The sequence below is a fragment of the Trachurus japonicus genome, chromosome 8, assembly GCF_045865225.1.
Source record: "Trachurus japonicus isolate A0001 chromosome 8, Traja_1.0".
NCBI lineage: Eukaryota > Metazoa > Chordata > Actinopteri > Carangiformes > Carangidae > Trachurus > Trachurus japonicus.
The window spans coordinates 33,416,745-33,434,796 of record NC_140914.1 but is presented as its reverse complement, the minus strand read 5'-3'; the positions used below and the strand labels follow the sequence as shown (position 1 = coordinate 33,434,796).

General features: G+C 44.6%; 1 protein-coding gene across 2 annotated transcripts in view; it reads right to left on the bottom strand.

Annotated features, from left to right (window-relative positions):
* The window catches only part of LOC146983872 (neurabin-2-like), an 81,364-nt gene that overhangs the window by 47,905 nt on the left and 15,407 nt on the right, over positions 1 to 18,052 (bottom strand). For both annotated transcript variants that reach the window (XM_085785240.1, XM_085785241.1), the window contains exons 3-5: positions 17,282 to 17,487; positions 16,208 to 16,582; positions 9,796 to 10,482 (exon numbers count right to left, since the gene is read on the bottom strand). In XM_085785240.1, coding sequence (XP_085641366.1) covers positions 9,796 to 10,482; positions 16,208 to 16,582; positions 17,282 to 17,487 — 1,268 coding nt within the window. The remainder of the gene's footprint in view (positions 1 to 9,795; positions 10,483 to 16,207; positions 16,583 to 17,281; positions 17,488 to 18,052) is intronic.

Below are 18,052 nucleotides of genomic sequence, written 5' to 3'. Positions count from 1 at the left end.
CACCTTCATTGGTTGGACCTAATCGCAAACTCTGAATATCAATACCAGTAAATGAGCAGATCTCATTAGCATCGGTGAGCCAATCAGCATGCAGCCTGCTTCAACAAAGATCTAATAGTGCTGCTGATTGGCTGTTCATCTGCACCAACGCATCGACGAGTGTGCAAAGAGACACCCAGCTTGAAACTTAAATGAGACATATTATGTCCCCTTTCCACAAATTCAAATAGTTCCAAGGTGTCTTAAGACATGTCTGTGACATGTTTTGGTCCAAATCCCCCAAGGATCAAACATCAGCTCTTTTCATCCTCTCTAAACAGTCCTGTTCACAACGGCTGCTTTCAGTGCCTGTCCCTTTAAATGCAAACAAACAACTGCTTGCCCCGCCCCTTCTACTGGTCCCAGGTAAGAAGGTATTATGCAAATTCGAGTCCTAGTTACAACACTGGAAGACAACTGAGGGAACAGCTCATAAGACCACATAGATTTCAACCTAGAGAGCCTGAACTAGAGTTCTCAACGGGTTGGGCCAGCCCAACAAACCCCACCGGACCCGCAAGTTTGGGTCGAATTTTTTCTCACAGCAATTTCTGGTGTGAATTGTTGTTTGTTCACTTGTGAGTCTCAGACAAATATCCCACTCTGCATCTTGTGCTGCTGTGGGCAGAACGACTGAAACATCACTGCCGGAAAATGCCGACGCTACTCCACAGCTGGCAACTGTGGTGCATTGGTTGGGGGATAAATCTCCCGCTGCGGAAATTTAATCAATTGTGCCCGCTGATCATACGGCAAATGTAGCCTACAGCAGTATGTTAAAAAGGGATAGTTCAACATTTTGGCAAATTGGCCCATTTCCATAATCCCTATAGTTTTAGGAGTAGGTTTGTTACCTTTAATTGTCGGTGCAAGCTGTTTTTAGAACGGCGGAGCAGCTCAGAGGTACGCTACGGAGGCTCATGGGATTTCTTGGTTTCCCTCATCAAACTCATCAAATACACAATCCAACAACTCCACAACGCTCTGGTGGAAGTTGTGACCTGCACATTCACCACACTATGAGATAATAATAGAACGTTACCAGACAGAGTTGTTTTAGAGGCAAATTCATGCAAAACCACTGTTGCCTTCAGGGACAGTTTTTCACCAACCAGTCTCTGTATTTACCTCTAAAACAACTCTGTCTCGTGACGTTCCGTTATTATCTCATAGCGTGGTGAATGTGCAGGTCACAACTTGTCCACCAGAGCGTTTTGGAGTTGTTGGATTGTGTATTTGATGAGGGAAGCCAAGAAATCCCATTAGCCTCCGTAGCGTAGCTCTGAGCAGCTCGCGGCTCTGCTCCGCCATTCTAAAAATAGCTTGCACCGACAAATAAAGGTAACGAACCTACTGCTATGACTATAGCGATTATGGCAATGGGCCAATTTGCCAAAATGTTGAACTATCCCATTAAGTCCCACCCGTTAGTGGGCCGGTACTAGAGGGGCCAGATGACGTGAGCCAGAAGACGAGTGCTGCGTCACTGGCAGCAGCAGCACCTGCTCCGGCTGCAAAGAAAGCACGCTGCTTTTTTTTTTTTTTTTCGGGCCGGGCCGGGTTCAGGCAGATAATTAATGCCGCTATGTCGGGCTCCGTTGGGTCCGGGCTTAAAAACTTGCGGGTCGGGTGGGTTCAGGTTGTAATTTTCAGGCCCGTTGAGAACTCTAGCCTGAACATTAGAGATTCTTTTGTCAATTCTCACATTTTGGAGGCCGGAAGGCAAGACAAACACCTCAATAAGTGATATTTCCATTAGGGCCCGACCGATATGGATTTTTTGGGGCCGATGCCGATTACGATAATTAGGGGGAAAAAAACCCGATAACCGATTAATCGGCCGATTTTTTTTTTTTTTTAAAGCTGGCCTGTGGAGTTTATACATATAAAACAATGGGCCTCATTCACGAACCGTTCTTAAGAACAAATTTGTTCTTAAGTCCTACTTACGAAGTTTTTACGAAGATTGTGGCATTCATGAATGTTTTCTTATCCAGAATTTGTTCTTAACTAAGAACAAAATCTAAGAACAGTCAGGAGTATACTTACGCACTTTTAGGTGCTGAGACTTCTGCAAAAATAACCGATTATAGCGTTTTCTTTTGTTCTGCAGTTGTATGACATTATATGATTTGAATAAGAATTATTTTCTTATCTTTTATGATGTTTTTAATAATCATATATATTAATAATAATAATTGACAAATCATTGCAGTCTCTTAAAAAACATTATAGACACTAAATTCATATCATATCTTTTTTGGGGGGAGGGGGGGGCATACAGCTGCCGATATGATTTTTTTTTTTCCTAATTGCGGGCTGCAACAGTGCACTTACTGTAAGTGTTCACACTACACACAACTGTTTTTTTTTTTCATATGTGATAATATGATAATATTTATGATGGCACACGTGAGAGTGTGGTCTCTCTGATAACAACCGAAGAGCTGCATCCACTGCTGACTCTACTAAATACAGCCGAAATATAAATATAAAAATATAAACTAAATATAAGCCTTTTGCTTGTTTCTTTGTTTCATTCCTGCCGCAGTAGCGCCACTTCACTACTTAAGTTCTTTTTACGTTTGGAGTCTGGTGCTCCCTCCCAGATTTTCATTTGAGCATTTCAACTTTCTTTCTCACTTCACCTTCTCTGCTCAGTGCCTGTGGGTTCTGTTTGCACACGGCCCTGCAGTCTCATGCCCTTTTACGGGCATTGAGGGGGCGGTTACCTATGCTAATCATATGTTAATTAGACTCACCTGGCACACGCCCTCAACTTACGAGGAGATGGCATTCATCAAGTAGGAACACAGCTGCGAACAATTCTGAGGCTTACGAACGCGTTGATGAATCTGACGTAGGGTTTTCTTAAGGAATCTCTTAAGAACAACTTAAGAAAGAATCTAAGAAGGTTCTTAAGAAGATATTGGTGAATGAGGCCCAATGTCCGTTACATTGCAGCCACTGCCCAACGACTTATTAGGATGATCATTGAACGCATCTCCACCACACAAGAGTCCCTGGCTTACCCAGGAGCGCAATTGCCTCTGAGGAGCGACTTTCCCGCGCTGTCGCACAGGGAATTACGTTTGCATTACGCATGCAACGCAACGTTCGGATTTGACGTAGAGTTTAGAGCGCTGGTAAACAGAAGAGAAGAAGAACATGTTATCTTATTTTTGTTTAGTCTGATATGCAGCCGGTGGAAGCACTGCCACCGAGCCACCGTGCCGGTGTTACACCGGAGCGGAGGAGACCCGACGGCGGATTCGTCCCGCCCGCCTCCCCCCCGACACGCACCGCACCGTAACTAGAGATCCGCCCGGTGAGCGTTCAGAGTCCCCCCCCCCTCTCGCTGACCTCCGCGGTCCTGGACCACAAGACCCCCTGTCATGTCGGTCCTCCGCCCTCTCTGATCCGCCGCAAGTTGCAAGAGCCCCGCGGAGCCCAGTCCCTCCCTCCTCTCCCACACTTCAGCACCTGTCCTGGGCTACAGCTTGCCTCGCTCCGCCGTCCTTTATTTTTGAAGTATAACTAATAATAATGCACTGTATTGCCTAACTATACACGCGTATGAGTGATCAGAACAGTAAATTGTTTACGCTACTTTTAAAATGAGTAATAAGCCATCTAAAACGAGGATCGAGCCGAGCCGAGTCGACACGGTGCTGTCCATGGGTGCAGCCCAGGACAGGTGCTGAAGTGCGGATGAGAGGAGGACAGACCAGGCAGGAGCAACCAGCCCAGAGGCGTCTCAGTCCTCGGCCGTCTTTAATGTCTCTAAACATCCCTTTCAATCCGTAAGGTTATTTGTTTGTGTTTAGGGAGGCTATATTTGCTTAGAATATTTTTTGGCAACCAGAAAAGCAATGTTTGACCCGGCGTGGCGGCACCATCACACTCGCTCGCAAAAAAAAAAAAGACAAGAAAAAAGGAAAGAAAAAACGCACTTACACACATTTTGGAGGAGGGAAGCGCGTCACAGCATAATTTTTATTAAATCATAGTTTTCTCTAAATTAAGACAGTGTGCGGGACTATTTTTCACCCAGCCCCCCCCAAAATGTAGGCCTATGTATAAAAATATGAAAATAAATTGCGTGTAGGCCTAGATATCGTTTAGGGATTTTTTTTACTAAACGTTTACAGTTTAATTCCGTGTAAACGTTTACACATGTACAAGGTCACACCCCTAAATAAATGCCAAAGCTGAATGACCACAACTTTTTTTTCTCTTCCTACTTCGCCAGTCACCTGGTTGCCTGGTTACCTGCACTTACCGTTCGGAGAGGGAGGGAGGGAAGGGGGGGGTTCAACGTCATCGAACGGCGCAGACTGACTGTTGCAGTCATAGATGGTTGCAGTAGCCTACTCGAAAAAAAAACACGGCTGATGGCTTGTAATGAGCAAAACTCCACAGGGCAGCTTTAAGTTTTAAAATTGTATTACTATAATAATATATCTATATATATTATATAATATATAAATTAGGGCTGCCTGGTCGACCAAAAAATCATTAGCCGACTAAAATTTCATTGGTCGATTGGTTGCATGAAAAAAAAAAACATTTGAAGCCCTGTCTTGTCAAAATGAAGTCAAAATCAATATGGGCTTTTATTTTGAAGGGCCAAATACAGGAAGTCATGACACGTGATACTTTTTTGTTGTTGTTTTTTTACACGGCATGGCGTCTCTCTCTCTCTCTCTTTTCAATCAAAAGCGATCAGCGGTTGCTGCCGTGCCCGGCACCGTGTCAAAGCGCTCACCGGCGGTCAGTCTCACAGCAGTGTCACGGAGCAGAGACATGATAGTCCCCGCTGCAGTCAGAGTCCCGCACCGCTCCACACCGCGGACCCCCGCCCCACCCGTCACACAGCCTCAGCTCAGTCACTCACCCTCATCTACTGTGTTTATTGGTGATAAATGAGCATACTGCCTGCCGTACGGTGTACATTTTAGGACATCCTCAGGTGTCAGGCTTCAGCCTCAGACTTTAGATGAAAAGGCATAAGGTCTCAGGAAAACCTCTGTCAGGTGTCCACTAAACAGCCTCAGAAAAAAGGCATCAGACCAGAAGGCGTCACAAAAAAGGCGTCAGACCAAAAGGTATCAGAAAAAAGGTGTCAGAAAAAAGGCGTCAGACCAAAAGGCATCAGAAAAAAGGCGTCAGATCAAAAGGCATCAGAAAAAAGGCGTCAAACCAAAAGGTATCAGAAAAAAGGCGTCAGACCAAAAGGCGTCAGAAAAAAGGCGTCAGACCAAAAGGCGTCAGAAAAAAAGGTGTCAGACCAAAAGGCGTCAGACCAAAAGGCGTCAGAAAAAAAGGCGTCAGACCAAAAGGCATCAGAAAAAAAGGCGTCAGACTAAAAGGCATCAGAAAAAAGGCGTCAGAAAAAAGGCGTCAGAAAAAAGGCATCAGAAAAAAGGCGTCAGACCAAAAGGCATCAGACCAAAAGGCTTCAGAAAAAAGGCGTCAGACCAAAAGGCATCACAAAAAAGGCATCAGACCAAAAGGCGTCAGAAAAAAGGCATCACAAAAAAGGCGTCAGACCAAAAGGCATCAGAAAAAAAGGCGTCATCTCTCTCGCGCTCTGTTTAGGTATATAAACACAAATAGACCAGTGGCCACAGGGCTATTGTATTTGTCAATCGCAGTATTTTATTTTGAAAATTGCTTTAATTTTGAAAATTAACCGGATTCTCTCGTGTTTCTGTGGGTAACTTCCTGCCCAGATTGATGTGATCGTTCGCGACTCACACACAAAATGGACCAAAACAATCACTGCAGGGCGCAAGCCGGCTGCGGAGGTGCGTGCCGCGGTGCGTCTGGTGTGAACAACACAATCGGTTAACAAGGGCGCCGGTAGGAAACAGGCTCATTCTGCGTCTATTCGTGGCACTTCCCCATCCGGTGTGAACCTGCCGTTATATATCGGAGACGCGTGTTCCTTTCGGGGTAGTCTCTTTTCTGCACGACAGCTCGTTACCGGTGTTGTGTTTCGATGACGTCATTAAATACAGCGATAGATAAATAAATTACTAGTCTGCCCGCTCCAAAAAAAAATGCCTCAACTGAATAAAAGTTTGAAGAAATAAAAATAGTCAGTTTTTAATCTGACATCTTTTTTCTGACGTCCCTAACCCTTTTTACGCCTTTTTTCTGACACCTTTTGGTGTGACGCCTTTTGGTGTGACGCCTTTTTACTGACGCCTTTTTTCTGACGCCTTTTGGTCTGACGCCTTTTTTCTGACGCCTTTTGGTCTGACGCCTTTTTTCTGATGCCTTTTTTCTGACGCCTTTTTTCTGATACCTTTTGGTCTGACGCCTTTTTTCTGATGCCTTTTGATCTGACGCCTTTTTTCTGATGCCTTTTGGTCTGACGCCTTTTTTCTGACGCCTTTTTTCTGATGCCTTTTGGTCTGACGCCTTTTTTCTGATGCCTTTTGGTCTGACGCCTTTTTTCTGATACCTTTTGGTCTGACGCCTTTTTTCTGATGCCTTTTGATCTGACGCCTTTTTTCTGATGCCTTTTGGTCTGACGCCTTTTTTCTGACGCCTTTTTTCTGATACCTTTTGGTCTGACGCCTTTTTTGTGACGCCTTCTGGTCTGATGCCTTTTTTCTGAGGCTGTTTAGTGGACACCTGACAGAGGTTTTCCTGAGACCTTATGCCTTATCATCTAAAGTCTGAGGCTGAAGCCTGACACCTGAGGATGTCCTAAAATGTACACCGTACTGCCGGTATAACGGTAAAACCCGACCCCGACCGGCTTGTTGAATCTCGGACCCAACACGGCCGGAGACGAGCATTAATTAATTAATTCACAACCCAACCGCGGTAAAAAAAAAAAAAAAAGAAAAAAAAAAAGGGAAACAGAAAGCCAGTGGCAACACTGGTTTTGAGACAGATCAGTCACTCTGCTGTGTGCTGTGACTGAGGTGGTAGTGGATGGAGTTTGTCATGAGGTCGGCGCCGGTGCGGGGGAATCTTTTCAAAGTAAAACCAAGTTTTATTCCCTGCATTTTATTCCTGAAAATATCGGCGACAATCGGCGAGTTTTGGCCGATTACCGATTAGTCTCAAACGGGCTATAATCGGCCCTAATTTCCATAATGTCCCCTTTAAACTCCAAACTTGTGCCTAAATGTGCATAGTCATTTTCAGAGAAGTTCAGGTTGCCAGATCAGCAGTGACTTGCAATATTTTGCTATCCAGCCCAGGTCACATGATCCATTGTTACAGTAGTATGATAAAACTATAAAATATATTGTTTTTAATATTGATTAATGCAGTTTTAGGTTTTGATTTTTTTTACAACATATACAGTAACAAAACTGTATAGGTAATGGAGGGTTTTTATCTGAAGTTACATCCTCTTTTGAAGTGGTGCTGTTTCTTTGTTTTAAGGGATTAAGGGATTACAGAAAAATGTGACTCAGCATGAGAGACCAGCAAACATATTCTTGTTTTTAGACCTGCTAACAATCTGGCCATTATGTTTATAGCTCCATTAGTCATGAAATGTGCTGTGGATTCTCTTCAGAGGTTGAAATTGTCACATTTCTGGTGATCATCGCTTCAAAATTTCCCCCATTTCCCCCCTGTGAGATTCACAGTCCCCAGAGGGTGAATCCTAATAATCCTGGTAATTCACTGGCCTTTTAAAGGGATAGTTCAACATTTTAGCAAATTGGCCCATTGTCATAATCCCTATAGTCATAGCAGTAGGTTCGTTACCTTTAATTGTCGGTGCAAGCTATTTTTAGAACGGCGGAGCAGAGCTGCGAGCTGCTCAGAGCTAAACTACGGAGGCTAATGGGATTTCTTGGTTTCCCTCATCAAACTCATCAAATACACAATCCAACAACTCCACAACACTCTGGTGGACAAGTTGTGACCTGCACATTCACCACGCTATGAGATAATAACAGAACGTTACAAGATGGAGTTGATTTTGAGGCAAATGCAGAGACTGCTTGACGAGTAACGCACATCAGCAGTTTGGCATGAATTTACCTCTAAAACAACTCTGTCTGGTAACGTTCTGTTATTATCTCATAGCAGAGATGGGGACTCGAGTCGAACTCGAGTCGCACTTAAGTCGCACACACAGAGACTTCAGACTTGACTTGGACTCGTGCCCAAAAGACTTCAGACTAGACTCGGACTCGTGTTTTGAGACTCGTGAACAATCATTACTTTTTTGGCTCGTGCCTCCCTCCTGACAGCGCTTTTTTTTTTCTTTTTTGCCGTTAACACACCACTAGCGGAGCAGCGCCACATGGCCGGTAACGTTATTCAGATGGAGGTTAGATCTTCATATTGAACTCCTACAGAGTGCAGCCAAACACCAGTGTCTAAAGAGAAGGGAGCAGCAGAGCTCCTCTGACAGCGCAGTCAGCTGCGGGTGAGTGACAGGTGGCTGTGAACTGGCTTTTTTTTTTCTTTCTTTTTTTTAAAATAGCGGCACCGTCCGTAGCCTACATGTGAGGTACAACGTCCGTTTGTTGTCAGACCTTCCTTCACGGGGACTAACTGCTGCATAACTGGCACATATCAGGCTACTGTAGGCTAAATCCTCCTGTTTATTAATGTTTTTGCTGCGAAATATCACTGAAGGCACGTATGGAAGTCTGGACGTGTCGACACGCCCCCACGAATTGACGGAGCTAATTAAAAAAATAATAACAACCAGTTCTTATCTCAGAAACATGCGGTTCCAGAAAGGTTTTGCTGCACATAAAGATGTGAGCTATACCATCCAGATCTTATGACCTATAATTAACAGCCTAAATCATTTTCCATGTTGTTCATCTGGGTTTTCTGAATTCAACAAAGCAAAAAAAAAGAGAAAAGGCCAGTGCAGATGGGCAGAGCAGCCTTGATTCTTTCTTGACTCAGAATACAGTTTCCTTTAAAGGAAAGCTTTCATTGTGTGTTTTCTTCATATTGCATTGCAATATCCTGTTTAAAGTGATCATATAATAAACAACTAATCAATACTGTATAGATAAAGGAGTGATAATAACCTACAGTAGGCTAAATGCTTTGAATCTCTTAGATATAGCTGTGCAGTATCCTTAGTAGACCGGATAGCAGCAGATGATAGAAGGGTCATTACAACCAGAAGAGACAGGAGGCTTTTATTTTTTAGAGACTTGAGACTTGACTTGCACTCGTGACCAAAGACTTGAGACTTGATGAAGTCTCACCCCTCAAAGACTTGAGACTTGACTCGGACTCGTGACCAAAGACTTGAGACTTGACTTGGACTTGCAAAAAAAGACTTGTGAACATCTCTGTCTCATAGCGTGGTGAATGTGCAGGTCACAACTAGTCCACCAAAGCATTTAGGAGTTGTTGGATTGTGTATTTGATGAGTTTGATGAGGGAAACCAAGAAACCCCATGAGCCTCTGTAGTGTAGCTCTGAGCAGCTCACGGCTCTAGGGATTATGGCAAAATACTGAACTATCCCTTTAACTCCCATGACACTGCCAGTCTAAAGTTTCTACATGTGCAGAGGAAATATAAAAAAGTCTAATTAGGCAGCCAACATTCAAATTCAAAGAGCTGTCCTGCTCCTCAGAGGACCTCTGTCCATTTCTGTCTTTCATTTGTTTAACTGAAGGTCACAGCCGGTCCCTCAACACAGACACAACTATTATTACCTTTTCTAATGTGTGTGACGGTGACAGGTGTGAAAATAACAATTTCACTGCAGACAAAGAGTAAGTGACAGAAAGAAACTCACCTTGATTGGCTCAACGCTAAATCGGATCTTCCTATTGGCCGGTGGGGGCTCCTCTTCCTCTGGGAGGCCGGCAATCTCGGAGCAGCTGGTCTCGGGCTGATACACCTCCTCATCTTCCTCATCCTCCTCGTCATCCAGTTGGCTCCCTCCGGAGTCTTCCTCCCCGAGCCCGCTGTACGCGCTGATATCCACCAGATCCCCCTCCGAGTAATCCTCCTTCCTTGAGCCGTCCTCATCCTCATCATCGTTCTCCTCTTCCTCTCCTTTCTCCTCCTCCGAGGGGGAGGAACCGGGGGGCTCCTTTTCTCCATTTTCCAACGAGGCGTGAACGTCGGCCTGCACCAGCCTGGCCCTGGCCTCGCCCCCCCCACCGGAGCCGTCCTGCTCGCCGGCCTGCGGCTCCCTCTCAGGGGCCACGGTGCTGGAGCCCCTGGCTTCAGTCGCTGTCGGCTGGGCCTCCGACTCCGGCTTGGCCTCTGAAGAGGAAGAGGAAGAGGTGACGGCCACTGAGGATGACGAGGAGTAAGAGGAGTTGGAGAGCTGGTCTCCTGACTGTCCATCGCCGGCCACCGCTCCCTCTATGCTCCTCTGTAGAGAAGCTGTCACTTCTGGTAGCTCCGCTGCCTCAGCGCTCACACCTGCTGCTGTCTCCAGCTCCGCCTCCTCACCTGGAGGCTGCGCCTTGGCCTGATGGACAGAGACAGACAGAACCAAAAGGGCGTAAGTGACATTTGACAAACTTTACAGGAGAGGCAAAACAAAATTTTGACCAGACTTCAATCAACTGTATTCATTAACCTTAAACCACAACATTGCAACCACAGACATACTTATATGAATGAATATTTATGTAATAAACTTATGACATATTAACACAATGAACATGTTCTTAAACATTTTAAAATCAAAAAGATATGTCAAAAACGTCACATACGCCTTTTTGGCACCAAACATTTCCAAGGATTCTAGGACATATTGGGTGTATCTGCTGAACAATGCATTGAACTGATTGAATAATTAACACTTGAATAAGTAATTAATTGTCATTTAACTCATTCATTAATTATTTTAAAAGGCTCCTATGTTCCCTGCTGTTGCCGGTCGATTGACACTCTCTACTTATCTGGACTCTCTCTAGTATCTGGCCTGTCTAGCCTCTACCTGGTCTTTTTACTGTATTAAACTTAACCAACTCCTTTCTTCATTGTCTAAACCCAACCAATGGGACAATTACACTTCTCACTCAAAGTCACAACTCAACTTCTCACTCTAAAAAAGGGTTCTATGTTCCCCAGTCACACACAAAACAGCTACATAGGACCCAGGGATGACCCCAGCAAGGCTCTCAAGGCATGATTCTGTCTTACTGTCATCACTCTTGTGAGGGCATACATTCAAAAACAACTCTGACTCATCTTTAACTTCTTTGATGTAGGATTCATCAGTTTGTTTCATAATATTCATCAAAATCTTTTCTGCCTCAGACAGTTCCATGTCTGCAGTTTTCTCAGCCATTTTCAATGCTGTTTATGGGCACCAACTACACCCTTCTGGCTCCAAACATTACTCACATTTTTGAGTTGGGTCTTTATTGTTTTGTTGCTTTATTCAATACAGTTTGATCTCAGATCCTTTTGGCATTATTGGATAGAGCTCATCGAGACCAAGGGGGCAGTTGTCGGTCTGAGAAGTGAAGCTCACTTCCGCGTTCAAAAAACTGCAATCCCCTCGGCTGTCGCTGGGGGCTGGCTCCAGAAGGGAGCAACTCCAATTGACCAGAGCGATAGATATAACAGAGTGGCGACAGCCTTTGATGTCGCCGCCAGCGCGGTCACGTGGTTCATGTAGCTCCCAATAGTTCCAAACGAGGCTGCCGCTGTCATGTTCTGCTATGGGACAGACAGCACTGAGCTTGCTTTTGGACGGTAAATATTAAAAAATAAACCGTACAAAGGTATATTTACAACTGTTACTGAATTACTGTATGTACATCAATGTCAGTTTTCAAACAAAAGGCAAAATCTTCTTGCTTCAAGGTTTTATTTGTCACTCTAAAGTGAAGATTAGCCTGCCCTACAGTAAAAATGGCATAAGAAGAGGAGTAAAGCAATATATTAAGCGGGAATATATATATTTAAGCATAAAAGATGTTCAATGAAACCCACACAGTTTGAAACAACGTTCAAAACACACACACAGCCAGTATCACCTAAATATAAAGCCCGCTAGCTTAATGCTAACGTATAATGCAAAACCTCATAGACGGGCTAACAGAAATTAGCATCGATATCGCCATTTTGCGGCAACCGAGCCACAGCAGTAAAGCTGCCAAAACCTGGCTTTAGCGCTGTCAACACGTCACAGTTTTAATATTTTTTTCATGCAAGAAAGTCACCGTTTAATCCGGAGTCTGTGGTCAGTTCATAACGTTTGTTAGGAGGAACTTGCACCGATGTTTGTTCTGGGAGAAGTGCAGAGTCTGTGTGAGCCCCGACCGGGGACCAGGGGAGGCGGCTGTCACAGCAGCAGCAGCCGCTCTACTGAGCTGATCTGCCGGGGCCGACCGTCCGTTCTCCCGTCGGAGAAAACGAGCCAAGTAACGTATCCGCATGCTTTTAGAGGTTTACCGCTGGCTTGTTAAATTATTTTGAAGAGATTAATGTTGGTCTCATTGATGAAATTTAACAACTGTGGCAGTGGCATTAGTTTGTTTGAATGAAAAGTGAGCAGGGCTGCTTCTGGGCTACGGACTGAAATCACCACAGTTACGTAAATAAATAAATGTTTTTCAATGAACCGATCAGTCTAATAATTTTTATTTTGTTAAGTCAACATGGTTACTGTACTTGGGAAAGATTATTACCACTTTATAACTTAAAATCGGTCGGTATTTCGTCAACGTAGCTCAGTAGTTTCTTGCTGTGCAGCCATAGAAACAGACGTGGTCCAGCGCCGCGGGAGGAATGTTTGGAACTATTGAGGGCTCCATAACCCGGAAGTCGGCCCGCCATTTTTTACAACGGAGTCCTATGGGAGTGTCGCCACTCTGTTATATCTATCCATGGATGTATTATATTAACTGGATACCGGACCGGAAAATGGCCGCCGTTCATTTCAATGGAAGTTGCTCGCCTGGCGCATACGCCGAAAAAGTTTCTGACTTCCGGGTTTACTTCCGCGTTATGCGGCCCATAGAGCATGCGCAGTTGAGTCACCCCCCATAATGCTCTGCGGTCTCCCATCATGCCCTGGGGCAATGAGAACGAGCAACCGCCGTTCTAGTTTTGGCGCTGCGCGTTCATGTATGTGTTACTTGTGGATTTAAGGAATGAGTATTAAGACTTTTACAGACTCACACGGACTTTAAAACAAAGATAATGATTTAAAAAGTAAGACGGCTGATCGTAGGTTTACTACGGTCGTTTATATGATCGTTAAATCGTTTTGACAGTTAATTAATATACGATGTTACACTGAAAACGAGTTAGTCCGAACCTGTAAGCTTAAATCACAATGGAAAATAAATCATAATTAACTGTATTTTTGTTAAACATGACAGAGATGACCACAGAACACCTCAAATAATGTAATGAGGCTTTACTCTTACCTTTTTTATATTGAATAGTATATTTAACTTGCTGCACAGTTCACCAGTTGTATTTACAGGATGTTGGTGGAGTATAGTCACACGTGTTTTGTTTTTATCAACCACAGCTGTGATTAAAGAAAATTAGAACTCTTTGGCAAATGCATCTTCCTTTTAATAATTGTCTGTACTGGCTGTGTTCATAGTTTCATCATCATCATTAAGCCTTCAGGTGGATGAGACTCTTTGTAATTCAACAGTTTAACTTACAATTTATACAATATTTCCACAACACGCAGAATATCAGTGTCCACTAAATACAGCTGTTACAGAACCAGACATTTGAATTAAACACGAATGCCCCAGACACAGTTGATGTTGGATTTGGTAGAAGAAGAAAAAAGTCACAAGCATGTTTGTTTTTTTCCGAACAATTTAATAATATGATTATGAGTTTAAGTGATCATTTAGCATACTGACACTGAACAAACACACACTGACGACGGTGAGGAGGATGAGGAGGACGTCCATGGTTCTTCCTCCGGCCCCGGTGGAAGACGGGGAGCAGCTGCACCGTCAGGACACACACACGACACACCGACCATGGAGGAGTCTGGAGAAGTCTCGGTTTACATTTTACCACCGTGGCATTAATTAAACCGTAAAATAAATTAACGTGAACGGAGCAACAGGTGTAGAACATCAGCCGCGATGAGACACTGTTGACACACACAAACACATACAGCATAAATGACTTATCAAGCTAAAATTACTGAAAAATATGGGTTTTACAGGGAAAGTAATGTAAAACAGTCCGGTTTCACGTCAGTAAAGTCATTACGAGGCGATCTCATCAATTAAAACGTTACGTTTAAGAATACGAGTTGACAAGAGACTAATAACAGACATTGACTATCATAAAGTTAAATTAACTCGATGTGACCAAACAAAAACTCACCTTTGAGCCGTGTTTTCCACTTTTCTGAGTGATTTTAGCACCGGACAGCGTCTCATTAGTTTCAGGCATCCTCGGTCCCGAGACACACACGACCGCGCACTGCTGGTGCACGGACACAGCCGTGACGTCACGGCCAGAAAAGAGACTTTTCTGTGGCTTTTCTGGCCGTTAGAAAACATTTTGACGGATAAAAAGTCCATGACTTAAAAATATAGAATACAAAGATTAGTAATTAACGGAGGTTACAGCTGGAAGTGTCCTGTGAACAGTTTTACAGGCTTCTCTTTTACTATTGCGGTCTATGGGAAAAATCCTTTCTGGGCCGCATGGGATTTTTTGTTGCAGTACCACGGGTGGCCACTGGGAAAAATCGGCGTGCCTGCTGAGAGGATTACAGGGGGGCTGTATCTATCGCTCTGCAATTGACCCTTCGCGTAAGCCCCGCCCCCTTGGTTACTGTTGCTACGGCGGGCAAGCTTTCACTCCCAGCCATGCTCCTGGCAGTATTTGGTATCAATTTCAAAGGAAATATCAGCAAATTTATGGATAAACTGTTCTGAGATAATAGAGAGAAGAAGTCACAAAGATCATTCAGAGTTTTCAGTGACGTGACTCGCGCAGGAGGATAAAACATCTGTTCAACGACACGACTGGACAATGTACAGAGCAGCAGTAAGGGCCGGTAATTTTACCGTCTATCAACCCACGAAGACTTAGGTCATCTCACTGGTCATGAAACGTTGTCAAACTGCAAGTTTTTGGGCGATTGTGAACCACATACAGCTTTCGTTGCTGTTTTTTTTTCTCCCACCGCTGTATCAGTCAGTGAAAGCAGTCCCTGCCTGGAGGATCCCTCGCCTAAAAGCCCAGGTAAAAGCCCTAAAAGTACAGCTGTCATTTCGGAGGTGAAGATATGGTTATCCCCATATTTACACTTGCTCAAGTCGAAAAAAAAGTCCGCTCGTATCTGAACATCTCTATATTGCTGCTGCCACCGCCGCCACCACCACCGTAGTAGCAGCAGCAACAACAACATCCTTCTCTACAAACAAATGTTTTTCGTCCTAGTCTCAAAATGTGTCCACAAAAGCAAACGTAATGACTCACTGCGGAAAGCTTGCCAGGCCTATAGTTACGGTTGCTAACGTAGGATTGGACAATAGCCGTTTGTGGGAGGAGTTGGCGAAGGGTCAATTGAGCCCCATGTTAAAATAGCCGATTTTACAGCTTAAAAAAACATATTTACAGCCTGGTACATTTTATTTTTTTGGTCTCAACCGATATTTTCTACCCCCGCACACACTCTGAGGGGGGTGAATTTTTTTTAAACTCTACCGTTTTACTATTATTAGGTTTAAAGTTCTGGCCAATTAGGGCGCAGAACCGTTGAGTGACAGGTCCGGAGACCGCTGCTTCGAGGCCAGTGGGCGGGCTCTCGGCCGGCCAACGGCCGCACCGCTCCAAATATGGCAAGTAGAATCCAACATGGCGCGGTTCAAACCCCCGTAGTAGCGGCACAAAACAGACTCCCCCAAACCAATGGGTGACGTCACGGGTGCTACGTCCATTCTTTTACAGTCTATGATCGAGACCTGTGTTTTGATATATAGAACTCATTTTTGCCCAAAATGTCACTTACGCCCTTTTGGTTCTAAGCCCTCGGGGTCATCTTTTGGTTTCTGCACTCACGCTTCAACCAGCTTTGCTTCTTGATTTCCTGCACTTCTAATAACTTAGTGCATCCCCACACCTTGCTTTTTTTCTTTGTCCCCCCTTTTTTAATTGTGCAATGTAAGTGAGAGTACATAACAAAACGTAGGTGACCAACCAATAAATAAATAAATTAAAAAAATGAAACATTCCCACACCTTTCTGTTGACAGCCTCCCCTCTGGCTGGGGGTTTGGGCTTTGGCGCGAGGGCGGGGGCTGAGCGACGCGGGGGGAGGTAGACGTTGTTTTGCAGATCGCCCTTCTCGAATGCGGCACTCAGCTGGCTGACGGTGGGGCTGACGGCCTCGCCGGGCCCCACCGCAGCTGCAGCAGCAGGAAGGGTAGCGGGGGCGGGGATGGGGGCAGGGGCAGGGGCAGGGGCAGGGGCTGGGGCTGGAGCTGGGGGGTCGTCCAGCCGGTCCAGAGCCTCGGTAGAGCCGTTAAAGCGAGCCACGACGTCTAGACGGCTGCCCTGGAAGCCTGATGCCCGCTCCTTCTTCAGCAAGATCCGGTTAGTGGCAGCTTGCTTCTCCTGGGGGAGACACACACCATCACTCACTGATCTCTGGCATACCTGAAGAAATACAAGAGGATTTACTACTGCACCGATGCATCGGCTGGACATCGCTATCAGCCAATATTGGCCTCATTGACTGACATCAGTCATCGGAAAATACTAATGGCAGTGGACGATGTTTATCTGTTAAAGGGATAGTTCAACATTTTGGCAAATTTGCCTATTGCAAAATCCCTGTAGTTATAGGATTATTATTATTACCTTTAATTATCGGTGCATGTTGTTTTGCGATCAGCGGGGCAGAGACGTGAGCTGCTCAGTGAACACAATGGAGGTGAACGGTACAGGTCCCCTGTCCCTCAAAACTCATCAAATACACAATCCAACAACTCCACAACGCTCTGGTGGACAAGTTGTGACCTGCTCATTCACCACGCTATGAGATAATCATGTAACGTTACGAGACAGAGTTGTTTTTGAGGCAAATGCTGGTCGGAGTGATTTCAAAAGCGCAAGTAGTTCAGAGTATTTGCTTCATTTGTCGTAATGTTACATAATTATACATGATAATTATAGTTATACATGATACTAACAATTTGGCATCGGCCAAGTTATTTTAAATATTGTATCGGTATCGGTCCAGAATTTCACAATCGGTGCATCCCTAGAATTTACACAACAAAGTAAAGTTAGTAAAGCAAAGAGTGTCCTGACCTGCAGAGTCCGCTGCTCGAAGATCCTCCTGGTCTCCTGCAGTTTGGAGAAACCCGCGGAGCATCCGCCCTCCCCACCGGCCTTAGAGTCAAACCGGTTGACCCTCTCCGAGACGGTGCCGCCCAGTTTAAGCAGGGCGCTGTGGTCCACGTTCTCGTTGAGGCTGGACGCTCTCGGCAGCGACAGCTTAACCGCCTGGTCTTTACCTGCCAATCACATGAAAGCTCATTGGAAACATTTCCATTTTCACACAATGTAGTTCTTGTTTCCATAATCCTGACTATCGTCTCTGACTCTGGACCGCAAGCAGGAAATGTCGGACAGGGAAATGAAACACGAGCACCGGGACATTAGCGCAGCGATGCTCCCTAGTGCGCATCGAGTTTCAGCAGTTACTTAGTTAAGAACCATGAGTGACTTGAGATAACGGCCAAAACCACACATGAACCTGTTCTAATAAAGCAGAACAGACATCTAAGTGAAAGTGAAAGTACAGCTTTGTGTAACTTAAGCGTGTCCTCCTTCCTCTTACTATCTTACATAAGTGTAGATGCTTGTTAATTTTCATTACAGTTACATCTGTCACTTCCCGTGTTCATGTTTTACTCTTTATTTCACACAGTATCACAATCTAACCACCATCTTGAGCAGAAAACTGAAGCATGACTCATATTTCCCCGAGAGATGTTTGATTGAAAACAGGTTTCGTGTTGATAAAAGTCAATGATTCATGTAGAAACTGAACTGTTCTTTTATTATCATTCAGTATTA